This window comes from Vanellus vanellus (assembly GCF_965231255.1).
Source record: "Vanellus vanellus genome assembly, chromosome: 3".
In the NCBI taxonomy this organism is placed as follows: Eukaryota; Metazoa; Chordata; class Aves; order Charadriiformes; family Charadriidae; genus Vanellus; species Vanellus vanellus.
In genome coordinates, this window is record NC_138907.1 from 40,310,020 (window position 1) to 40,337,196 (window position 27,177).

The following is a 27,177-nucleotide window of genomic DNA, read 5'->3' on the forward strand; positions in this document are numbered from 1 at the left end:
AGAAGTTTGATAGAGGCTGCTAGCATGAGTGTAGAATATTGAATACAAAGGAGGTATCTAGAAACAGAGAGGCCAAAAGCTCCTTCATAACCTCTCTGTGATTCTGTACAGCCATGTACGACAGACCTGTAAAGAGCAAAAGGGACACACTGCAGAGTGATCATTTCGAGGGCTGGAGCGGTGCGTGTGGGGAGCTGAACAGCAAACCAAAGTTCTAGGTGCTTGGCTTTCTTTTTTTGTTCTAGGTATGTAGACAATTTTTTAGCAGTAGTGTTGCCTGCAATGATGTGAATTGTTTACTGGCAGACTTGAAAGGTAATAAAACAATAGCTAAACAAGTTTAAGTTCTTGTATTGTCTTCTTTCAGTAATTTGAAAGGTCTAACTTCAGACAAGTTTTAATCTACCCTGTTAATTTGAAATATCTAGAAAGATGGTGTGGGTTTCTTCTAAATTCTTCTTTTATGTCCTTGATACAACATGCTGCTTAGTATTAAAAGGTGTGTCAAAACTTGCCTCAGTGGGAAAGAATTTGTACGTATAGTTTATGAGCCTATATTTATACCTGGTCTGCTTTTGATATCCAAATCAATGGGCATGTCCAAATAGCATTTCTGTTTTGGCTTTTTTTTTTTTTTTTTTTTTTTTTTTTTTGTGTACAGTAGGTATTCCACTGAAGTGTATTTCTTCCCAAAATTATTCTGACACAAGTTTCCAATCTAGAATGAGAAATATGTGCTCCTCTATGATATGCTGGTTAAAGTTGTGTCATTGCTCAACCTTGGAAATGAAGCAGCTTTCCCCAGCTGGCAAAATGAAGATTTCACACTTGTTTCTAACTCTAAATCATCCGCTGGCATCGCACCTTAAAATCAAAAACCTATTGTGCATATACAAGACTTTAGTTTCTGTTTATAGGAATCTAACAGTTGCTATTTTTTTTTTTCAGTCTCCAGGGCTGGCTTTGCAGGTAGGAAGGTAAAGAAAGCACTAGCAAAACATATGCTTTTATCTGAAATATTTCTAATTTATTTTTTCTCCTGGTGGTTAGTAGGAGTGCCTATGAAATATTGTGCTACAAAATAGTGATTTTTATTCAGTAGAAATGAAAAGATTGTTACTTGATTGTAATGATCTGTACATAATTCTCCTCTTAATCTTTGACTAATGCATCTGTCTAAACTGCCTGAATGATTATAAAAGTGCAAGATAGTGGATAAGCTGTTATTTTTAATAATTCAAACATAGCAATGCTTTGATAAAGCAGCGAAATACCTTGTCCACTTGTGGGACTTGAGGGAATGAAGAGGATGGTTTGTGCTAGAGAATGCTCCATGGTATTTCTGGTGTTCTGCCCCTACTCCTGGTAGTTTTCATGTTGTGGCTGCAATCATTGGGCTAAATTCATCATCCAGAACTGCTAGGTTGAAGTTGGTGAGCACGTTGGTGCTCTCTTTTTTTGGATATGGCCTGTGGAGAGTGTTCTACCGTTTTGAAGTCACCCTTAGAAATTAAAATTTGGGGACAACTGAGTGACGTAAGTAAATGAAGAAAGAAAGTTCATGTCATAAAGCAGTTGAGCAGGGAATCTGAGTATATAGTATGCAGTGTCTAGATTACTGATGACAGCGGAGCAGTTTTCTTTTGGTGTCAGCAGAGACAAAGAATTACACCTTGTTTTAGTCGCATCAGCTGGGAGTGGAAGTGACAAGGGCACACCTTGTACTTGGAATCTTGCAGAGAAAGGTCCTTCATCTGGTCATTTAAAGTTGCCCTTTCGGTTCAAAATGGGCTGTGTTAGATGCTTAGTTATCTCCCAATTAAATTGGAAGGCAGAATTAATCTGTATAATAAGATTTGAGGCATCTAAATGTAAAGCACTAGCAATGCAAAGATTATACTACTAAAATTGCCTTGTGAGAGGGAGAGTGGAGTGACTGACACATGCCTCCTTCCTTGCTGGAGAAGGGGGTACTGAGGAGTAGCTCATGGTGACATGGGTGTATGTGAACTGCATTGGGCCGCGCGCAGCTCACAGGGCAACAGTGACGCCCAGTCAGGCACTGTGCTTGGTTCAGGAGGAAGTCTGAGGGGAATTCATAAGGGTCGTGCCATCCATACAATCTAGTTAGTTCTTGTGTCTGTAACTTAACTGTACTGCCTTCAGTTTTAACAACAACAACAAAAGTACATACTGTATTCCCAGCCTAATGAATGCCCATAAAGCATGTAAGTAACTTTGCACATTAAGAAATCGAAGTGAAACCTTACCAGTGTTACCAGAGTAATGTAACATGTTCAAGATTTTCTACAGGAAAATAAGAGAGGGAGGAAGCCTCAAAATCTGTCTTTTTTCTACTCATCTGAAGTAAATCTCTTGAATGTATGTTTTGAGATGTAAGATTTGCTGTGCGTGTGCTTTCACATTTAATATTTCTTTAGTGCCTAAAAAATTACAAAACTTCAGTCATATTAACTCATATAACTGTGAACTAAGACAGCATCAGAAAATAGTACTAGTCTCAGGTACTTTAAACTTTAGATTGGGATGTATAGCTCTGGTAGTTATCTTTCTAGCTTTCACTGTTTTCTTATTTCCCCCCCTCTTCCCCAATGAATTTTTATTTTGGTCTCACTGTTTGCCAGTCAGAAGTATTTTCTTAGAACTGAAATTTCTGCTGACATGTCAGCTTCAGACTCTGGTATAAAGTTCTAATTTGTCACAACTGCAGGTTCACAGCAAGGTCTTGCTTAAGACAGATAATGATGCTTCCTTAAGACAAGACTCAAGACAGATAATAAATAGATTAACTAGCTGTGTTGCACAGCTCTAATGATGATGTTATCTACCAAATCAAACTCCTCAGGGTTATAGCTATATGGCAAATAAAAAAAAGCACATTTGATATCTTAACTGTTGATCCAAATTGGCCTCAGAGGTGTTGAGTCACATGAGTAAAGGATTGCAAATAAAGCTTTGAACGTAGCTATGGACAATTTATTCTTCTGTAACAGCGCATTTTAGGCTACTCTTGTTTTTCAGATATTTTTCTTGCCTTGGAATATCTGAAAATTGCTAGTTATGTAAGAAGGATAAATAAGAAGCTCTATTTGTACTTATAACTGATTTTCTTTTTTTTTTCTAAACAGGAATGAACATCTGCACAGATGCTCTCAGTGCAAGGTTGCTAAATACTGTGGTAAATCTTGTCAGGTAAGATGAATAATAACAGCTATAAAGGGTTGAAGAAAACAGGCATTTGATTACTTTATTTACAGGGTCTCCATGCATTTTGTGCATTGTCATACCTCCACACTGAAATTTCTTATTTGTAGTTATGGACAGAGTGTGTAAACATGCTGCCTTATTTTACTTGAGTACTTTTATAGTTACAAGTATAAGATTATAATCTGTGCAATAGACAAAACTAAGCTGAAAAGCGTGATGCTTGGCGGTGCTTGGTTAGAGGGGGAGGAATAATTCTTCAGCTTTGCTGGCTGTAGACTGAAGGCTGTAAGTCAATTTTGCAGTGAAACAATTTGTATTTCAAGAGTAATTTTTATCACAGCAAAATATATATTCAGTTTTTTAAAGAGGACATAAGGGTCAAGAATGTGCAGAGAAGGCCTTGGGCAAAACTGCATCCCTGAGGAGGTTTTCAAAGAAGATGGAGCCAGGCTCTTCACAGTGGTGCGTGGCAGGAGAACAAGGGACTACAGGCTTGAGTTGAAAGAAGAGAGGTTCACATGGGATATAGGGAAAAGCTGTTTCACCTTGAGGCTGGCCAAGAGGTGAAAAAGGTTTGCCAGGGTGTTTGTGTCATCTGCATGCTTTGAGGGTTTCAGGACCCCACTGGATAAAGCTCTGAGCTGGGTCTGACCCCAGAGCTGACCCTGCTTTGCAACTAGACATGTCTGTAGATCCCTTCCAGCCTGAATTATCCTGTGATTCTGTCCTATGAAACAGTTCTTAAAGGTGTTCAAACCTAAAACCTTAGTTTCTATATTTGGCTTGTATTGTCACTTGAGCATGTGCACAGAAGTTGGCAGGACTTGCTACTGAGTGGACATGCAAGCATAAAAGACTGTGTAAGGTCTAACACAGCAGAGAACCAGGCTCCTGAGATTTGAACCATGAGGGTCGCCTTACAAAGCCCTTGAATTTTTAAATGATTCCTCTTAGCTTTGCATTGTGATTTCTGGTTGTTTTGTTTTGTTTTGTTTTCTAAATAGAGAAAAATGAAGAAAACCAACTAATGGCCAAAACAGACTAGTAGTGATACTCTATTAAATATATATGAATTTAACTTTTTAAGTTTTCCTTGACATTCAAATGATCTTTCCACATATCACGTGCTTCTATAAACAATTCTGCCTTAGTATAATATGCCATGTTCTCAGCATGCCAGAACCCCCTCCTTTTTGGGATTAAAACATGTGGAGAGGGAAAGGAGGAAGATATGTCATTTTGATTCATTGTATGGCTAATGTATGCAATGCACATTAGGTGCTTAGTGTAGCATCAATAATAATGCCACAGGTAGATTTATTATGGGAGATCATAAGGAAAATATGACTGTGAAGAATATAAAAGACCAGAGTATTTGCAAGGTAAGTTTAAAACAAATATCTGCCAGGGGAGTCATTGGTAAAGCTTCTATTGGCAAGTCTCTGATGGGAGATGAGACTGTGCTGACACTGACCTGCACAAGCAAATCTACAAGGTGTAATGCAATACCCTGTTTCAACTTAGGTGTAGTAGCAATGAAGTTGGGAAATGGGACTTCCTCCTTGGAGGAAACAACTATGTGAACATGCTTCAAGGATTCATGCTGGATGGCCCTTAGCCATCTTGGCTATCTTTGCTTTGTGCTTCCCGCTCTAGGGTTCGTGTGCTTGAAGCCATCCACAGTTGTACGTAATGATTCCAGTGAGACAGGCTGCTGCTGCTAAAGGTAGTTTGCACTTAAAATGTTGTGTATTTACTGTTACATAATATTTTGAACTATTAATAAATTAATATTGAATTAATATTATATAATATCCCATGATATTAGGTAGCAATCCAGCATAACTAAAAAAATGTTATTTTCCAGTCAAAACAGTGAATTTGTTGGAATTGATGACTCGGGGCAGATGATCCAGATAAAACTGAGACCAGCCAGATCTGTTTGCATTTGAGGACTGTTCTCTAATTCATATTTCTTTTGGTAAGCTAGCTAAACTGCTGTGTAGCTCTGCTTTTATGGCAGCTGTTAGCAAAGCTTTCCTTGGCGAAGCCAAAGGCTTTGTGCTCTACTTAGCCTCTGTAGCTTTAGTGCAATTCATTAGTATGTGCACTTCTAATTGAACTAATTGCTGAACAAAATAAACAGCAGGGTATTGAATGAAATTGCAGTTTGCACGTTTAAAAAAGTGAATATTGGCAGAACTGAACTATTTTAGTTTTATAAATACAGATAACTTTGAAATGCAAATTGTGCTGTTGGATTTACAATTTACACTTAGTTGCAGAATGATTTGATTATTTTGTTGATGTGTGTTAAATAAGTCCTACAACTTGAAACACTTAGGTTTTAAAAGTGTCAGTTTTCTGGTTAATCCATTAAATGAAATGAGAATTAATGTAAAAATCTGACTAAAAAAAGGGGATTAATCTGAGTAGCTGAACTGGGTTTAGGATAAAGGTGGACTTTGTGAAGGAAACTTCAAAGTAAATGCAGTGGGGGATTTCTATGTTAGGCTGTACCAAAATAAACCATTTTTAAATCTACAAATATCTTGTAAAAATCTTAATTTGATTTAAAGTGTCAGGTGGTTAAGAAAAACTGTCTTTGGGCTAACCTACAGGAGAAGAAATAGTCTTTTGAAAGACGATTCCCTTTTTGGAAATTATTATCCTTTAAACAGTGGGCAGAGCCAGGAAACCTGAACAAAACTATACAGTAATTAGAATGTCCAGTTTGTAGAAGTCTCCATAATGTCAATATTGAAAATTACAAGTGAGTTGTGCCAAATTTCAAAAGCTCCTATTATTTTTTTCAGGCCATTTGAAGCAGTTTACTTTCAATTTTACTGCTTGAATTTACTTCAAAAATATTAGAAACGTGGGACTGGAAGTTATCACAAGAGATCCTTTGGGCTGACCTTTTTCAACTGAATTCTGATTTCAGGATCAAGTATATGTAGACCTTTGGCTTTTGAACTTTTTTTTTTTTCAGTTGGACCTCATTGACTTTTGCTCCTCTTCAACAATTCTCTATTGTAGCCCCTTTCCCACTTGTTTATGCCTACTATCCTAGAGCTACCTTCTAGCAGTGCTACGTTGGCTGGGTGTCCCTTCAAACGTAGAGTTACCACATCTGCTGCTTCTCGTAATCACTGCTGTGATCTCTCCTGGCAATGTTTATTAATTTGGTGCATCCCATAGATTGGGGACCAGTGATATAGGCGGTAATCCCTGACAAATGGGAGAGTCATTTCAGGCAGAACTCAGAATCATAGAATTGTTAGAGTTGAAAGGGACTTTAAAGATCATATAGTTCCAACCCCCCTGCCATGGGCAGGGCCACCTCCTACTAGATCAGGTTGCTCAAAGCCCCATCCAACCTGGCCTTGAACACTTCCAGGGATGGGGCCTCCACAGCTTCTCTGGGCAACCTGTTCCAGTGTCTCATCACCCTCAGAGTATCAAATTTTTTCCTAATATCTATTCTACATCTACCCTCTTCCAGTTTAAAACCGTTACCCCTCGCCCTATTGCTATACTCCCTGATAAAGAGTCCCTCTCCACCTTTTCTGTAGGCCCCCTTTAAGTGCTGGAAGGCTGCTATAGGGTCTCCACAGATTCTCGTCTTCTCCAGCCTGAGCAACCCCAACTCTCTCACACTGTCTTCATAGGAGAGGTGCTCCAGCCCTCTGATCATCTTTGTGGCCCTCCCCTGCAGTCAGTATGACAGATCCATGTTCTTATGTTGGGGGCTCCAGAGCTGGATGCAGTACTCCAGGTGGGGTTTCACGAGAGCACAGTAGAGGGTCAAAATCACCTCCCTTGACCTGCTGGCCACACTTCTTCTGATGCAGCCCAGGGTACAGTTGGCCTTCTGGGCTGCGATCATGCATTGCTGGCTCGTGTTGAGCTTCTTGTCAATCAGCACACCCAGGTCCTTCTCCTCAGGGCTGCTCTCAATCCATTCTCTGACCAGCCTGTACTTGTGCTTGGGTTTGCCCCAACCCAGGTGCAGGACTTTGCACTTGGCCATGTTGAACTTTGAGGTTCACACAGGCCCACCTCTCCAGCCTGTCCAGGTCCCTCTGGATGGTATGCATTCCCTCCAGCGTGCTGACCACTCCATGCAGGTTGGTATCATCTGCAAACTTGCTGAGGGTGCACTCCATCCTACTGTCCATGTCTCCGGCAGAGATGTTGAACAGCGCTGGTCCCAGTACTGACCCCTCATCACTGGTTTCCACTTGGACATCGAGCTGTTGACCGCAACTCTTGAGTGCGGCCATCCAGCCAGTTCCTTATCCACCCAGTGATCCATCCATCAAATCCATGTCTCTCCAATTTAGAGACAAGGATGTTGTGTGGGACAGTGTCAAATGCCTTGCACAAATCCAGGTAGATGATGTCACTTGCTCTTCCTTTATCCACAAATGCTGTAATACTGTCATAGAAGGCCACCAAATTTGTCAGGTGTGATTTGGCCTTATCATCAATCGCCTCCTTCTTTTCCATGTGTCTTAGCATAGTTTCCATACAGAGCATGCCAAAGTTTCCACATAAAATGTGCCATTGTCAAACATTATTGAAAGGGCTTAATTAAAAAGAAAAAAACCCCATTCTTTAAAAATTTGAATAATCCTTTAGAAATTACAAATTATGTCTTTTTAACAAATCAAACCCCTCCAACGGAAAAATATCCCACTTTGAAGTTTTGGTTTTTTTTTTATGAACTGTGGTCTTTAACTGCTTTTCATTAGCACGTTAATATGCAGGAAGCATTCATTTTTTTTGAATCTGCATAGGAGACAAGGGAAGCATTCGTTTCATAAACATTGGTTTAGGATCTTTCATAGGCTTAGGGACCATTGGGAGACAGGGATAGCATATGTCTATGCAAGAATGGATGTACGTTGGCAAAACAGCATAGCTGAAAATATGAAAGACACTGCAGGCAGATGTGATAGGTTTTTGCTGTGCCCTGAGCCAGTTGTCCAGTGAAACCCAATTATGCATTGGTTTTTGCGTGGCGCTGGTTCGGGGGGGACAGACTCTCAATCTGCCACCAGTAAACAGCTATATACTGCTGTCTCCTAAGCCATGTAGGTGCTCACCCTTTTCACTTGAGCAAAGCATGAGGAATTGCACTTGGGATACATCGAGCTTGAACGAGAGACAGTGATTTGGGAGGAGATAAAAGGAGGGGTATTATTTCTGAGTTACTAAGCGTAGTGAAGCCCAAAGAAGGAGGCTGGGTGCTGTGCTTCACTGTTTACTCGTCTTTCTTTGCCTCCTTCTGATAGCGTTCATTTCTGACAGGGGGAAAAAAAATCTGTTGCAAAATTGGAAGACCTTCCCTGGTGGGGAGGTAGAAGAGTTGTAGCAGTGGCCATACCTCTGCACTTTAGTATTTATGCTCACACTGAATAAGGGATATAAAAACCTTGACTGAAAGCCAGGATTATGAGTTAAGAAAACCTCACACAGAGAACTGTGGGACTAATATAAGCCCACTAACAAGTATTGTTAGAGAGTGACTTTAAAGGTAGGTCTCTCCAGGGTCACAAATCTTCATGGTTTCATACTGTTCTGTAATTTGTATCCTTGTTGTATTAGTAGTGAGAAGACATATTGTTGAATTTCATTATACTTAATGCATTTGGAGCTTTTCCCCCTCTCCCTGGTCAGTTGGGAGGAACTGAATGGCAGTCCCCATTCCAGTGCTCCTTCTGCAGAGGACTCAGACTAATTCCTTTTTGGCATTGGTTTTGGATGAAGCGCTGTTTTGCAGAAGGCGTGTCTGAACTGTTCTTCTCACATGGGAACACATCTCAAAGAAATGTGGCATATGATGCTATGTGGTACTGCGTATTTCATCTCATTAGGTCTTTATTGGTTGGATAAGCTATTAATCATTTTCATGTCACCTCTAGCATGTTTAAAATTCTGTGCAACATTTATGTAGGGAAAGAATTTGACAGATAAAGGCTTACTCCAAAGAACAATTTTCATTTAAGTGGGATAAAAATGCCAATATAATTATATTACACAGAATGATGTCTGGACATTTACAAGCATGACCTTGGTTTTTCTAGACAAGAATAATTCTATTCAGCAGTAGATACTTAACTTTTATTTGTCAGGCAGCATGTGACACTAACTGTATTTGGATTAATGCCTTATTGGTGTCATTTTTTCCCCTTATAGAGTTATGGGAAAAAGAAATGAAATCACAAATCTCCCATGTATCTGAAAGAAATAAAAAGTCCAATTTATTTATTATGTGTAAGCCAAAGCGGGGGGTGGGGTGGGTGAAAACCCTGCATGAAATGGCATAAATGCTACTGGTGCTGAAACCTAGTTACCTGAAACAATTCCCCCACTTAAAGGCAGCTTAAGAAAACATTGTGTGATAGCCTTAGTAATCTTTATAACTAGCATGTCAACATCTACAGGTGTGATGTGCACTTGCACATATCACTGCTATTCCATTTTTTTTTTTTTATTGCTGAACATGTGATTTCTTTATATTAGACATTTAATCATTTTTGTGTGGCAGTTACCTAACAGAAGCTGTTCTTCCAAGTTTGGTTTGGACTTTTTTCTTTTTGTTTTTTTCTCCATACTGCCTATCTATGAGAAAATGTCACCTTCAGAAACCCTTCATTATTCTGAGTTCTTGTCATTGTAGAAATTTTTTGTTTTGCCCTGTTTTTTCAATTTGCTTTTTAAAAGTATTTGAAACAGCTGGGTGGCTTCAGACATATACTGTGAATATATAAATAAAATGTGGAAATATGTACTATGTTAATGAGATGGGCTCGGAGTTTTTGTAAATTATTAAGAGAATTTTCAGCTTGTAAAGACAGTAGGCAAAGAAAAATAAAAAAGGTGGTCAGAAATTGACTGTCTCTTCCAACATGTTTCTTCAGCTGAAGACTCATTCTTGTTACTCTTTCACACTGATTTGGGGGGTGAAAAGATGGGGGGGGGAAGAAAAGACATTTCAATATATAGCAGCTTTCCCTTACCTTGTTATCCCGTCTCTTCTCTGCTATGGAAGTGTTAGTCTTTGTCTGCTACTCTAATAAAAGTGGCCTGTGAAACAAAAATTGCAGGTTCAGGTAGTACATGCAACTAAAATATTTTTGGTTCTGTCTTCTGTTTTGGTAAATTTTAGTTACAGTGACCATTCCTGGTTTGAACTGTGAAAATATCACCGGTCCTTCCAGCCATGGGCATTAATGCCTCATGAGCTCGGGGGTCTTTGGGGGCAGTTTTTGGAGTGTTGAAAACTTGTCCATTGCTTTAGAGAAGCCAGATTTTGGTGAAGTGGATAGACTCTGTAGGCCTCTGTGGTCTTGATTGCCAAGTAGATGCTTGCCTAGTGTTGTGTGTGTCAGCAGAATTAAGATAGTAGAGGAAGTTTTAGCATCCCTTCTAGTTCTCTCCAATCTTGTGAAGTATGCAGCTCCATCTCTTCTTGCCACAAAGAAATGAGAATCAGAGCCCATGTATTTATCTAATAAAAATTTTACCTAGCTGGAATGGTGATACCATTTTGAACGAAGCTGATGATGTTATTTATAGCGTGTTGCATAAAGGTAAAGAAAATCATTTGTATACCTGTAAGATGGGACAAAAAAATCAAGGTATTTCTTCTAGGTTTATGTGGAGTTTTCATTCCATCTTTACATGTGCATTAAAGGCATTGGATACAATGTTCGAAAAAGTATGGTACGAACTGTGTTGTCAGAAAGCAGCATGAAGCAGAGAGAAGTAGTCTTTGCATTGGCAAGGGACTGGACTGGGAACTTGACCGTACAGTTTTTTGGTTTTGTTTCTCTTGGGTTTTCTTAAAGGTAAAGTTAAATTCTGGGGTTGCATTGCTGTAGCTCCAGTGTCCGCAGTATCGGTTACACAATTAATTACATTAGAGGAGGGAATGGCATGATGGGGTTGGTTTGAGTTGATAACCCAGCTTGTCCCTTTCCACAACTCTCATGTTATAGCTGCAGTCTTAGACTATGCTGGTAAAGTGTGTGTGCTGCTGTTGCTTTGACAGTCGGCATCTGAGGTTGCCTGTGTTGGAGGTTGCCAGAGTCAGTGGACGTCAGTACCCAAGGAAGGTCCCCTTCCTATTCCTTTGGAGCTGACTTTCAGCTCTGCAGCCATTCCTCCCAGCCTGGCTCAATGGTTGTGATGCTGTTGTGGTTCTGCATCCCCAGGTCCAGCCCATGGCAAGGCTGAGCATGTATGTCTGTGTGCATATATAAATATAAATAATTCTATGTATATATATAAAATATATGTGTGTATATATATAAAAAAGTATATGTTATGTAAAATAACATGCAGGTTTTTTCTTTTCTCTTCCTTTTTAAAAAATTCTAATAGAAAGAAGCTTGGCTGGACCACAAGCAGGAATGCAGGTGTCTTAAGAGCATCGAGCCTAATTTTCCTCCAGACTCTGTCAGACTTGCTGGCAGGATTGTTTTTAAACTAGTAAGTGACATTCTTTTAGATTTATTCAGTGTAGCAGATTCAGATAAATACTTTTTCACTCTACATTTTTAATGTAATTAAGAGCTAGAAAGCTGAAGTGAGTGAGATTGCTGAACAAAATTGGACTGCATATTGCATTACAAGATTACTGATTAATTTGCAGAAATGCTGAAAGGATCAAGAGGTACTAAAATGGACATAATTAAACTCAAGGGACCTGTTTATCGGCTTTCTCTTCCTATGACTATGTGGTAGCATTCTAAACTTATTTCTGCTTAGAAGGAATGTGCAGAGGGACACTGTTTTTTCTTCGATACTACTGAAGTTATCGGTGCTTTTCCATTAACTTCACTGGGAACCTCATTCAGCCTTATTTGGATGAGTGGTAAGGACAGAAACACTGTTAGCTAGCCCTTCCTTTAGAGGGCACAATGCCATGCTTTCAATGTTGGGTTCTCTTAATCTCAATTACTTTCTTTTTTCTTTTTCTAAACTCTCTTGGAAGTCCTGGGTGTTTGACATTCCCATGGTTTGATTAATTTATGTGGACTAAATTTTCTGTTAGGTTAAGCAGCTTATGACTGTGTGGGATTGTAAATCAAAAAGGATTTGCCCAATTTTGTTGCTGACTCTGCCATGATGCTGTCTGTCTTGGATAAAAACGTGCATTTGTTGTGGTCTGAGGTGATAAAATATGATTTAATATCTTAATTTATACATTGTTGGGAAGAGTGGGTGCATGATTGTTTTTAAAGGGCAAATATGTACCTAGCTGTACTGTGCATTAATTATGGTCACATGAAATCTGAGACTGCTAACCTCATCAATTATAGCGTGACGGGCCAAAGTAAATTACTAAATGTAACCTGCTGAAGTAAAAAAAAAAAAAAAAAAAAAAAGAGTAGAAAGTGATAAAACACCAAGAAAAATTCAGTATTTTTATGATAGTTTACAGCAAGTATGGAATGATCAGATTTATGTTGATACTGTTAGCCTTACCTAATTATTTTACAGGCATATCACATTGAATAATCAGTCTTGTAGAGTGTTTTCAAGATAAAGCGTGCTATGTAAGTGTTAATTATCTGTTTTTCTCTACAGCTTAGACAATCAGTATGCCTTTCTGAGAGACTCTACTCTTTTTCCGATCTTCAGTCAAGTAAGTAATTGCCAACCATTTTGCAGGAAATGTTTCCAAGTTCTGCTTTACAGAATGACCATCTGATTTTCTTGTAGCTTGCCTTCTGATTGTCTGCTCTGTAGAATAACAGCATCAAAGACAAAACCTGCTAAAATCTCTGTGGGGAAGAACATCTTTTTCAGAGATCAAGGAAAAAAACATGTGTGTCTTGTTCAAGCAAAACTTCCACCTGATTTTTTTGGCTTTAATAATTTTTCTCATTTTACAGTGTCTATCTTGCCTCTTCAGTTTTTAATTTACCTGATGTCTGCCTTATTACATACAGCACAAATATTTTTATATACATATACAAAAATACATATTTTTTTACATTGAGGTTTTACTTTTAAAATATTTATGTGCTATTGCATAAAGCTTCAAAACAACTTCTAGAAAAAGGAAAGAAAACTAAAATTTACAAGGGATATATGTGTGTTTGTCTTCTACATGACTTTTCAATGGAGAACAAAAGATAAAATTGCGCCGATATTATTTTTGTGATTTCACAAGTTTCAACTGCTTGGGGAAGAAAGGATACTCATAATCTCTTACCAGAGCTGATGTTGAAATAGAAAACTTTTTTTTCCCAGATTTTGTGGTAGCTTAAAGGTTAAAGACTCGTAAGGGAAGAAATACATACTTAGTTCATTCTTGCATCTTGCTTAAAGGGATTTTCTGGAGAGTAATGTGAATATTTTGATTACCTCAACATTTTTCTTAGTGTTATTCAGAGCTTTTGCTATAAACTAGCTTGATCTGTTCGAGTAGTTAAGTAGAAATAAAAAATACGTAAACATACAAAAATAGGGAAACCTATACCAGGCTAGAAGTAAATTGAAGCTGGTTCCAGTGGAAGACTCCTGGCTGGTAGCTAACCATGGGTATTGGCCATCTTAGTAAGACAGCACTTAGTGCTCTGCTAGAAGTAGTTCATAGGAGATTATTAAAGCAGCTCACTTGTGCAGTGTGTGTGTGAAATAGAAACTCTGTGATAGACAGTTTACAACCTACAAAATAGGCAGTACCTTTAAGCAGAGGGATGGTGTGTGAGGTAGAGCACAGAAGCCCAAGTATCGTAGACACTAGACAGCTGTTTAACCAAATCCAGTGATATCTGCTTTAATTGCATCCTCTTTTTAAGTGTGAGACTAGGAGATAGCTTTAAAGAGGAACACACATCTTGAATTGTCCTTCCAGGAGGTCAGTAAGCTTGGATCTAAAGTATGGGGAAGAAGCCTTCTTGGGTAAAAGGTTAATTCCATTCCCATTAAGAATGGATGTTTAAAATAAAATAACGTTTCACCATTATGCAGAGATGAAATTGATTCATAGTGAATAATAATCCTCTTTGCCATTTGTTATAGCTGATGCTTGGATCTGTTCATCTTCACATTCTCCATTTAGGCCTTATTCTTTTTGTGCTAACTGGCAGGAAAAAGAAAATGTGAAGCAGGTAATCAGGCACTGAACTTCCTAGGGCAGCTGAGTTTCACTTTGCATGTTATCAGTGACCTGATGCATGCATGATCAGGTTATGCATTAGAAAATAAGGCACAGTGTTTCTTTCTGCTTTGGGATTCCTATCCATAAAGCATGAAAAAATAGTGTTTAATAAAGTGATATTTGCTAATATTCTTCTGTATCAATTCCATTTACGAGCTGCTGTGTAAAAAAACCCAAACCTTTCTTTCTAAAATACTTTCCCTTTTGATCTGCCAGCATAGTGTTTTTGGCATATCTGTGGAGAATACAGTATAAAAATGTACACTGCTGCAAGGAGGAAGGTACTGCTGCATAAACTTTCAAGCACATTTTTAATGTTTAAAACCCACATACCTAATTTTCATAGGTAATGTCTTACATCTGCTTATACATCTACTTTATCTATTGGCTTTTGATCTTTAACTTACCATTGTATTCATGTAATTTGGCAGTTGCGACTTGAAAACCTCTTCAAAGTGTTGATAGGTAGCTGTCACAAAAAATGACAAATGTCCACCCTCTGTCAAAATTGCCCTCTGCCAAGATTAATTCTGGGACTGGAAATGTCTAAACTGTTTGGCTGCCATTGGACATTTTCAAAATGTTGGTGAAAGGTTTTGTTTATGACATAACATACTTTTTTTTCCCTTCCCCTTAAGATATTGAACAGTTGACTGAAGAAATGAAAGACGGCCTCAGGCACCTTGCACAGACATTGCAACTGTATTTGAAAAAGGAGATCCAGGATGCATCTCGCTTGCCACCTGCAATTGACTTTTTTCAGATCTTCACAAAAGTAAGTGTTAGAATGTGATGGCTTGACAACTCATAAATTATCTTTTCCTTGTGTTCTTGATTTATTTTTGAGTGGGAGTTCAGTAGATACGTACAGAATGTGATATATGACAAAGTGAAATCAAACTATTTATTTTTTCTATTCAGTCAGTATTTAAGCAGTATAGCTTTTATATAATTGTAACACTTCAAAATTCAAGCAGCAGCAAGAGTATGTTTTTCTTTTCCCTTTATAAATGATCATGTAAAAGCTCTAGGAAAAAAAAAGTTGCATTAAAAACCAAACAAGGCCAAAACCAGTTGAGTTGATCAACCTAAGTAATTTTTCCACAGTGATAAAGAGGATATATCATCACTCTTCAGCCTAAACTTTTTCTGCAAGGTGCAATATCTTGTATTTGCAGATATACTCCCATTCCATTTTGTCATTTAGTAGTATTTACTAATGGCTGTTCCTGACAGTACTGTTTGCCACAAACTGCTTTCTCAGGGGCCATGTGGATCATCCATTCTAAAAGGCAACATGTAAAGTATTTGAAATTAATTTCCACAATATGTAAAATGTTTGTTATGTTACTAACTAAATATTGTTGGCTTTTGCTGTATGTATTTTATTGCTTTCAATTCAGAAAGCTTCATTTGCACAATGCTAGCAGAAGTACTTCATGTACTTTATTTAATTTTTTGATTTCTAATTGATTGATAAATTCTACCATAAGATTAACTTCCACATGTTTTAGTTGTTTTAATAAGCGTTTTTTAATGAAGTAAATAAAATCCTTAGATGTTTTTCTTCTGATATAAACAAAAGGAAGAGCCTTTCTTAAAGAAATTAAATAAAAATGCTATATATAATTTTTTACTTTTTTTAAGTCTGTTTGCACAAGTGTGGAATCTTTTTTGCTATAGACAGAAGGAATAGGAGTAATATAATCAACTGTATTGTTTTTCTGGATTTTTTTTATTGGTGAATAGACTGCTGTGATGTAAAGATGCAATTTTCCCTGAAAAAACACACAGGCTGAACTACACCCAGCCAAAAGGACTCGTACATAAAAACCTTATGCACTACCTAGTCTCCACTCAGACTTTTACTGTCTTGTCTTGGCACGCTGGTTTGGCTTGAACTTTGCCAGATGCATTTCATGTGAAATGCGCCCACTGCGTTATCTGGGTTAGAGAATTTGTACAGTTGAAGATAAGGCTGAGTATCAGAAGACGATCCTTGTCTAACTGGTTGAACTGCAGCTTGTAAGAAATTCTTTACAAATATGGTTGCCTTCTATGTGATAATAAGCTTAAGATGGAGGCTGGCTGTGGTGGCTTTACAGGAGCAGTGTGATGGTTGCCCAATATATTGGAGCAGTGGTGATGAAAGTGAGGAAGCTCTGTAAATTTTTTATGTACACACGTGCAGAAGCATCAGCACATCTGGGCATTTCCTCTTCCCTCCCATGTATTTTACCAAGGTGATGAAAGTGGGCATCAAAGGCAGAGTGAAAGTCAAGACTTCCCAGCTCCATATCCCGTTAACTGGAGAACTAGGAATGCTCCTGTTAATGACAGCGTTTGTCCCACAATAGCTTTGCTATAACAAAGACACTTTTAACTCAACTATTCCTTATGTTGAATTTGTCCCTGCCCTATTGAATGTACTGCAAAGTACCGAGTTTTGGAGTTGTTGCTTCCCACCTTCCCCCTGGAAATTCAACAAACCATTCTCAAACCATTAAAGTAGGTCTCACATCCTTCTTTTGCTCATTTCACTCAGTCTGTGTAATAGTCTGCCTGAGGGAAATGGGAGAGCAAATGACACAGACCTATCATAGGTGGAGGTACTTCATATCATTAATAATAAAAAGAATTGTCAGAAGGGACAGAAGAACCTGACTGAACGGGTGAGTTGGCTGGGGGAAAGCAGCTGTCAACTAAATATAATCATACGCTTTACATAAAATTAGTATCTCGTTCGGAGTTCTGTCAAGTACAATGCTTTTTGGAAAGCTCTATTGTCACTCCCTAATTTTCCATGTGGTATTTTATAGCCTTCCCAATTTGGTTGTCAAATGAGTGTGTTATGAAGTATGGTGTTATATTAAAATATGATTTTAATATGCCTCTATCCCTAGTGAGGCAGCAGCAGGCATTTTCTGCCACTCCGCCACTCCCGTAGAATGTTTTTTGGAAGATAAGCTGAATGTCAATAGAAAAAATACTGGATTTTTTTTTTTTTTTTCCCTTAAGCCGAACAGGGATGCTTATTCCCAGCAGGTAAAATTTAAGGCTTTGGAACTCCAAAGTCTCTGATAAAAGACTTATGCGATCTCTTCTCTGTGGTGTAACTCTAAAAAAGACCAGCTGTGATGACTTCTCTGTGTGGTCACAGAATAAAGAAATACTACAGATACACGACTTCAAGATGTAATCTTGTTTTCCCAACCTCTTCCAACATTCCTTTCAAGTTCAGTAGGTGCTTATTCTAACATTGAACTTTTTTGGATCAGTTCTTTCATTGCATGCCACAAAAAGATGCAGTCAAAGGTCATTTTTTATTCTGTTTGATGCTGGATCCTCAAGAAGGAAAATAAGCAGACAGCCAGACAAAAGAGAAAATCGGTCCTGCAGCGAGATGACTAAATTCCAGATAGTTCTTGGAAAGTTTCCAATCTGATTTAGGTCGAAAGAGCTTCTCGGAAGCTCTTTTAAACAATCCTCCTTCTCTGATGGCCACTGCTCTTGTCTTTGTAAAAATTAATTATAGTTTTATTCACTTGCTTGTGATGCTTTAACGGGCAGAGAGTCCCCTTGAGTGCAAACTTGTGGAAACTTCCCATTGTAAATCAAAGAAAGTTTTGCCATTTCTTTCCATGGGAAGAAAATTTCACCCCAATGTATTTTTAGTTTGCATAAGACCCGTGGAAAATATCAGCTGTACTGGGTGGGGAGGTGTTTCAGAAGTGTAACTTAACTTCCTTTTTGACAATGTTGCCCTGTCCTTACCAGACAATTTACTTTTGTATAGACTGTCCTTTGAGCTGGAGTTGGATTTTTTCATTCTTGCTATCTGATCACTCTTTGGAAGCTCTAGTTTATTTAACATGCCATTTATCAAGGTTGTGACTGTTTTTAAATTCTGATCCTCAGTATTAAACAGAATTATCTGCAGTTAATTACGTGATAAGGCTTTAACTCCACTGAGACGTTTTCTAATGTCAAGATAAATTTTTGACACCATCGTTTTGTGGTTTAATGATGTTTCCATAACCTTGAGATAAAATCAGTCCTTGCTTTTTATTCTTCAGCTTTTACTTACATGTGTGAGGAGGTGGCCTGGAATCCTGTGAGACACATCCTGGATGTGGGATAAAGAATTAAAATTTTTTATATACATTGATGGTTCTTTTCATAATAGTACACAAAACCAAATAAACTATTTAAGGCATTGAATGAAACCTCTACCTACCATGTTGACTGTAAAACTGTGAGTGAGTCATCTGACTGGAATCAGGCCCAAGACAATTTTTTTTTTAAGACTGAATACAGACTTGGTTTCTTGCATAGAATTGCAACTACTCATACTATGTCAGAATTGACTTTTTGAGCATTTTGAAATTGCCTGAAAACTGGTGTGTTTTTTTTTTTTCTTTTTTGGTTGGTTGGTTTTTTTTTTTTGTTTTTGTTTTCCCAATTAATAAGAAAAAGAAGAGATTCTGATGTTGGGTAAAATGGTAGCCATTTTAAAGTTCTCCTAATTTCAGATCTTCATATTTATAGAAATAGTAAGACATATGCAACCTCTGTCACTAAAGAATAGTAAGGTAAAATCCAGTGACGGCTAAGGAACTGTACTGTGACAGACTTCTATAGCAGCTTATTAGTCTTAAAACAGAATTTTATTGGAAAAGAAAGGGTTTCTAAAGGATGTTTTGTTGAAACAGTTGATAACAAACTTTTGGGAAAAGGATGCTGGATTGAAGATTCTTGGGAACCCCATAGAGCAGAGATGATACTTCAGTGCTGAAATAGCAAACTCCCTAATTTTTCTGTTTTGCAAAATTTCACTTCCTGGACAGTGTCTTAACTGCATGTGGGGTGATAGGGATTAGAGAGAGAATTTTTAGCAATCTTAAAGTTTTAATCTTTCCTACAGTTCCAATTTTGCCACTTTTTTCTTACAAGCAAATTCTACTTTGAAAGTAGATGTGCTGCTTTCATTCAGTTCACTGGAGAGGTCACACACCTGTGTATGTGTGAGCTGAGTATGCCTCTTGGCGCAGGTGGTGTGCTGCCCACCACCCTCTTCTCAGGTGCTGTCCTACTCTTTCCTTTACAGGTCAGCGTAGAATTCACACAGATCAACGACAGAGTAAAAACGGGTCTAAGTAAGCATAGAGCTGTAAGTCTAGGGTAGGATGAAAAAGAAAGCCAGTGTGCATATACATTGGAAATATATGTGCATCTTTTATATGTCAGACTAATTTTTTTTTTCTCTTTGAGGTTTGTGAAGTTGAAATCAAAGTGAGGAAGAGATACAAGTTTGATGCTGTATGCTAGTCTCTGTGTACCCATAGACAGTTTTAACCAAAAGACCGGTTGTCCATTTAGGCTGTTGGTATAATTCATTTTATTTTTAACTTCAGAAGTAAGGGGGTTACTGTAAAATGCAGAGGTACATCCCTCAAGAGGCAAAGTGCATTGGTTTCTTTAAAATAATTTGTTTATTCCTCACGTCAAAGTTTAAATATATTCTATTTGTTCTTCTAAGTTTTCAGTACTTACTTTTTATTCCACTCAATGCTTTGCAAGTTTCTTTTCAACATAAAGGGTATTAGTACCAATTAAAAAGATCTTCTTGTTAAAGGGGTTTTGGTATGTGTCTGCATACGCAGAAGAGAACTCGGAGTTGAGCAGTGTCATTGGCATTTGTAAAGTCTGAATACTAAATTATGGTAATCTCTTTGCGTATCTTTTTAAGTGCAAGTTGAAGGAAATAGTCTAACTTAATGATATGACATGACTGGAAAAAGTATGTTTGATCTTCAAGTTGCTCCCTTGATCAGGTAGCATATGTTTTCTGAGAAGACCTTTGAAGACAAGATATGTCTGCCTGGTCAAGATATTCTTTAGCAGCACTTTCAGTAGGTTACTCACTTAGGATTCACTAGTTCACTTAATACATGTGAGCAGGGAAATGAAAGTGATTTGTATCAAGAAAGTCAGAAGAAATATTAGGATAAAGGTAAGAGTTGTTAAAGGAATACAGGTGAAGGTTGCATTCTGATGCCAGATTTGCTAATCTAATTAACTCTGCATGCACTTGCTCAGTTTCCCTATGATTAGGAGGCCATGGGGCTCCTTTTTCTGGAGAGGACAAAAGCAAGTGCGTGTTTATCCATCATTGCTCTTTGGATAACTCAAACCTAATGTATGTTGCTACCCTGTCTTATGCAAATTTATGTGTTTATGGTAAATTGAAGACCAGGCCAGTACTATCAAATTTACTTTTAGTCATGGTCCAGGAAACTATTTTGCAAAAAACTTTTCATTTTGATAGTTCTTTTTTCTTATCATTTCCAAAGTCTTGTAATTTCCAGAAATTATTATACCTGAAACAACAGTGGTTAAGCCTAGGTGCTCAACATAAAATTGTGCTTATGTCAATCTTCTTGACTCTTTTATTTTTATTTTAGAATTAGGATATGTTCCTGTTCATCCAACTATATCAGAACGTTTTTCTCTTACTATTGCCATCTTTTACATGAGATTTGTGATTTTCTATTTATCTAAAGTGCTATTGATTTAGCATTTCTGTTGATAAATTTTCTTTTGGTGGGAAGATCTACATGGTGTGTCTTCTCTCCTGTTCTCTCTGTGTGTAGTTTTAAGCCATTGAAAGCTTCACGCTTCCAGCTGTTAAGAATTGACTTGTGATCATCAAATATTGTGCTCAGTTACTGTCTAAATAATTTCAGAATTTTTCTGTACTCTCTTTTCAGTGTATTCCACAGGGGCGTAACAAAACTCATTCTGGTATACCTTCATATTTGTTTTCAGAGGACATGAATGATCACTCTCCTAACATGTATTGTTGATTCTGAGGAGCTGTCTTATCTAGCGAGAGGGGAATAAGATAAGGTCAGCTTCTGCTTTTGCAGTACTAAATCCAAAGGAAATGAGAAAAGCTAAATGTATTAGGAGACAACTAAGCACTCATTCGTGCAGCATAGCAAACAGCCAATATTTATTTGAATACTGGATTTTATTGTTTGTATACTTTGACTTCAGCATTTTAAACTCACTTTTTTGTGATGATCCAGTAACTGAGACATTAGAAAGATTGAGATGCCCGCGCGAGTGCTTCCTGCCAAAACAGCTGCCTTTGGTTTGTTAGGAGAGCCTTGCAGAAGCCTGGATGAGCCAGAGTCAGCTGACGGGCAGAGCTCTCTGACCCCTGGAGTTGAGTACAGCGCTAGAAAAAGTCCACTATGCAGACTAACATCTAGCATAACTTTAATTCTGCATCTCAGCTCTTTTGAGGAAGCGTGATATTTCATAAATACAGGGAGGGAGAAAAAAGTCGGGAGGTTGTTTTGTGGTGAGTAAAGGTAAGGGGAAGGTCTTGGGGCTATTTAACAATTCATTTACTAGGTTTGGGATCACAGTGTTTTCTGCCTGGTATTTCTTGTTCTCCCGTTAATTCTGTTACTCTTGAAAGAGTAGGAGTAAGCAGAAAATCTGAAGTTGACCTTCTTGTTTTTCATTTGTCTCTGCCTGTGATTTTGGCATGTTTATTAAAAGGCAATAATGCTTTTCACTTGCATAGCACTTCTGCTAAGGCTCAAGAAAAACTTGAGGAATATTTAGCAATGAATCTTTACAGTTTTCTTGTGTAGCAGACTAAGATTATTCCTTAGGAAGAAAATTAAGACTAATAGAGAACAGTCATATATCTGTCTTTTCATAATAGGTCTGTAAGGGTAATGAGGACTAAATCACCCCTCCTAGTGCACAGTGTAGCAGTGGTGCTGCTGCTGCTCGTTTCCACAATGTAGCAATGGGGAAGTGTTAGGACAATTGGAATAGGAACAATTGTGAATAAAAGGCTACATTTTATGTTGTATCTTTTTAATTTTGCAGAAATAGTTCTATACTGCTGGAAAGATTCTCACTATGTTTGGTTAACTAGATGTTTTTTCTTTAAGTCAAGATTGCAGAGGAAGTGGCAACTACTGTGGATCAGCTTTGGAAGCAGTGGTGTAAATAGAAATTAAAGAAAAAAGTAAAAATTTTAATAAAATGGGAAGAAATGTTGCAGCAATACGCTAGAATAAAGGTGATAAACAGTCTGAGAAGACTCTGCTTCACCAAATGAAAGTTGCATCTTTACAGGAAGTGATTTTTGTCTAATGTAATTTTTCAGATTTAGTTATTTCCTGTTACTTCCCCATTGAGTTATAATTTGGGGAGATAATGTTCCATAGCAATTATCTTAATCTTTAGCCACAATAGTTACCTTCAAGAGCAATAGGATATTGTACCAGACCATAAAACAAGGCTTTAACCATCCTATCTGATTTGAAATTACAGCAACATGGTTACAATTAAAATATAAGCTTTCGCTAACAAAGCTCAGTGCAGTGGAAGTAAAACCGTAAGACTGCAATACTTCAAACTGAGCTTGTGGTGTAATTCAGGTCTCCTCATTTAGTTGTTTTGTGTGCCATCTCTTTTACAAACTGCCTCTAGTATAACAAACACCAGGTGTAGAAAACAGGGTGGAAGAGTTCTAAACCAAGGAATAGTTGGGTAGAAATTGTGACAACTTGTTTGCGTGTGGTAGGAAGGAAAGCTGTGTTCTTAGAGGGCAGGGCATAGGGAAGAGAAAAGACTGTTTTTTAAGGAGGTTAATTCAGCCCTGATTGAAAAAGTGTAAGCTTCTAGAAAAGTTACTGCCTTGAGTGGCTCCTGGGAAAGGGGGGGTGGGAGGGTGGAGGGAGGAAAGTGTGTATACTTTTTGTTCAGTCAACCTTTTTTGCCATGTGATGTTGGAAATAATAAGAAGACAGAAAAGAGTCTGGAGAAATAAATGACAGAGTAGTGTAGACTATTTTGCAGCTCTCACTTTTTTTTTAGTTGTTTTTTTTTCCTCCCCCTGGTTTAGGTCTAGAGCTGTGATAGTGCTGTGCATAACTGAAAAGGATCCAGGTGGCCAGGGACTTAATTACCATTACTTTGCCTACTGCTGCTCAAAGCATATCCAGAAAACACAGTGCTTAAAAAGCTAATGGTCTCTGACATGTGATATACATCAGTCTCTTTTCTGGCACCCTTATGAAAGTGAACTGGAAACAGTAATGATAAAAAGCTTTGGTGGTTGTGTCAATTGGAGTACATGCACAAAAATATGTGGGGTGAGGCACCTTCTATGTTTAGAAAAAGCCAGCATGAAACAAGGTCATGGAGACGTTTAGTAAAGATCTGAGTAGTAAATGAAAAACACTTACATCCTCTATCAGCAATTTTAAAAGCCTCTAATTGAGGACGATAAGCCTGATAACTGCTTGTAATGCTGTTGGCAGCAAACTCTTCTATCCTTGTCTTTAGGATGACCTGCAGTGGGGTTGCTCAAAGCATTTTTGCTTGTTTGTTTTGGCTGTGAGCAGAGCTAGAATTCTGTGTGGCAGGATTATTAATCAGCTCTGAGACTTGTTTAACATGTTTAATAGATGAAAAGGCTAAAAATTGTTTTCCTTCCAGAATGGCGTTGGAGTAGATTGATAGTCTGTTGAAAAATACCATGCTCTTTGAATATAGGATGGGGAACCATGTGTTTGTGGTGTTACTGTTGACTTGCTCTGAATCAGCCGAGATAGCAGCCTCTCTGAAAATGAGGATAACTTTGTCTAAGGTATCTTATAGAGCTAAGTAGCTGTTACAGTTTAAGTATCAACAGAAGGTGAGAACTGCTGTCACATGTAGGCATTTCAGTGGGTGTCAATTAAATAATATCTACCTACAGGAAATTTAGTCCTTAAAAGTGTGTTTTCTCCCTATTCCCCAGTATATGAGTATATATATTTGTTAACACTGTAGTTCTGATGTTTCAATTTTTTTGCATGTCCTGTTTCATTAAAACTACTCCTAGGATTGTTGTGGAAATAAGATGGGGAAAGAAGCAATAGTCATACTGGGTCAGGATCGCAGTCTTAATTGATCCACTATCCTGTATTTTAGTATGGGTGAGCAGCAGTCACAAAGTGGTTGTAGTGCTGATGCACTGCGAGCTGCCTTGAGATCACTTAGCTTGCACCATAGCAACCTGAAGCTGATGAAGTCTAGACAGTTTCTTGGCATGGCTGTGGGTATACCTATTTTGTAATAGCAGCTGGCAGCAGATACTGGAGAGCAAGGTGCAAGAACTCTGCGATCGACGGGCAGGATGTCTTAGCTTTCTTGCCTGCATCTCCCTACACACCTGCCCTGGAAGTTCCCATGCAGTCCTTAGGTAGTGAGATGTTGATTGACTGGCAGAGTTAGGTCCAGGAATTTTTCCTTTAGGAGCTCATCTAATATGCCTTAGTGATTAATTTAGTTTTTTGTCTCCATACCCACTCCTTTCCTCTTGATTGTGTAAATATTGACTAGATTTTTCATACCTATAACCATCAATTAATTAAATTTATTTTTACAGGTCCTTTGAAACTTTCTGTGTGGTTTGTGGGCTTTTTGAAATTTTAAATGTGTACACTCAGATGTGTCCCTAATGTCATAGATACTGCAAATGATAGATTTGAACATATGTCCCTTCTGAATTTAAAGTAGTTGTGGGCTGTTATTAAGGCTTTTATCATCACTTTTGGAAATTTGGTGGTATTTTTCTAGTTTAAAATAGAAGAACTGCAGGATTAAAGCTCCCTTCCATCTCCCATTCCACAAGAACATTTTTCAATCTGCCAGTGAACCTTGTGCTTTGCCTGTACTCACAAATGTAAAATTCGTCTTCTTTCTGCTTCCATTACCATCAAGGCCAAGGTTTCTCTCAACCTTCAGAGAAAACCGGATTGGACACCCACTCATTGATGGATATTTCTGTGCATCACAAGATCACTGAAGTCAGAGTTGCCTACACTTATCATGTAAAGAGACGGGATGTGGTTATGTGTTGCTACTAGTATAGGTAGAAATGGTGAAGTGTCAGCCTACTGGTTTGTCAACGCTCATTCAGCGTTGTGGGTGAAAAATCTTTACTTATTTGGGCCTCTAACTTGCGAAGATAGTGAAGAAGGGAGGGAGGTGCACAAATTGTTTACTGTCTGTAGCATCAATTTCCTCTGCTATGCAGAAATTTTATAGACTAAGTAATGCTGACATGTTTCTCATTCTGTAGTCATTTCAGCCTTACTGAATAAGCTTATACTCAAATTAAAAAAAACCTGTATTTAAAACAGCAGCTTGGACTGTGTGCATTTGTGCTGTCTAATCTTTCAGAGTCATGTTTGCTTTTATGTTTTACAAAGTGTGAGGTAAAATTCCATAGTGAAAAACTCTTGTAACAGCATAGAACCACTTATTTTGCATTTAAGCTTCCAACTTTTTTTAATGTTTCTGTGTGCTTGTTTTTTTTAACTTGAGACAATATCCATCATCCTTTAATGATGGTGATAATTTGTGATACTTTAAATGACATGAATCTGAAATGAGCATCTCTCTAAATGAGATATTTCACTTCCCTAGGTTTTATATTGCATGTGTTGACTGTATTTTTGTGTGTCTTAAAAATTGAAATATGTCTACATTTTTATAAAAAGTTGTATCTTGGCTGAAGAAGCAGCTTGTCTTGAGAATAGAGTGATAGTGTTGGAATTTTTGTCAGATGTAAGTCCAATAGTGTTTGCTGTCTTAGTTTTACAATTTCGTTGTTTCTCATTTCATAGCAATATTTTTTTCATTAAACTAACTTTTGAGACATATCAGACAACCGGCTAGTAATTTTTGATGTAAGTTCCAGTTCATTTGACTGAAAAGACATGATTCTGAGAACAAGCTCCAGTGGCAAAGCTTAGTGCAGCACTTTACCTGTCTGCCCCCATTCTGTCACTTTGTCAGCAATGATACTCAGGACCAAAATTTGTACGGTTAACTGGGTGATGTAACTAGGCTGAGTCCACAGGAGCAACTCCTGACTGATGGCAGGAATGACCAAGAGAAGAATTCAGTTTGTTGTTGTAATATCCTTGTACCTGTTAGTTAAAACAGGAATAAGGGGATTTAATCATCTCCTGTAGAAAGATTATACTTGAGATGAATTAGCAGTGGCTGTTTAGAATTACAGCAAGTATTGTACCAACAACTTCAGCATGCATGAAACACAAGGTATAAAAATAGAAGCAATTTAGGTAATTGTGTTAACTCTTATTTTGAAAAGTTTTTTTTCCTGGTTAACTAACTTTACTCATTCTCTAAAAGACTTCTTAATTTAATGAAGACAGTAATGGATATGCTTCCTATCTTTTATTTATTTCACTGTCCTTGTAACATCTTGTCACGGCGTGAAATTAGAGCATATAAGAACCTGGAAACAAAGTACTCTGTAACAGCAGGATCTTGGACAATATCAGTGGCTCTTATTTGCAATGCTTGGATCTTCTTGGAAGCATGTGAATTTAGGTAGATTTGCTGTCTCACAATGGCCCCTGCTGCTGCAGGTGGTATCAGTAGATAATGAATCATAGGGCATGTTCTTGTGTCAGAAAGACAAAAGCAAATCTGTATGTGAATATGAGATCCAAGAGATAACATATCTCCATAACCACATAAATTGTGTAAATATATATAAACTCTGCCAAATAAATAGAGATGTGTCTGGTAGCTTGGCTGTTCTGGAAGAAACTGTGTTCCATTGGTACAACTCTGCTGGGAGAGTGAATTGAAAGAGCTGGGAGTGTCCAGAGCTCTGAACAGTATGTTTTCAGCAAGGGGTTTTTGACCAT

General features: G+C 37.8%; 1 protein-coding gene across 1 annotated transcript in view; it reads left to right on the forward strand.

Annotated features, from left to right (window-relative positions):
* The window catches only part of SMYD3 (SET and MYND domain containing 3), a gene marked incomplete at its 5' end in the record, with an annotated part of 432,372 nt that overhangs the window by 51,983 nt on the left and 353,212 nt on the right, over nucleotides 1-27,177 (forward strand). Inside the window, 4 exons of the mRNA XM_082481422.1 lie at nucleotides 3,150-3,213; nucleotides 11,623-11,730; nucleotides 12,832-12,889; nucleotides 15,052-15,188. Of these exons, the coding sequence (XP_082337548.1) occupies nucleotides 3,150-3,213; nucleotides 11,623-11,730; nucleotides 12,832-12,889; nucleotides 15,052-15,188 (367 nt within the window). The remainder of the gene's footprint in view (nucleotides 1-3,149; nucleotides 3,214-11,622; nucleotides 11,731-12,831; nucleotides 12,890-15,051; nucleotides 15,189-27,177) is intronic.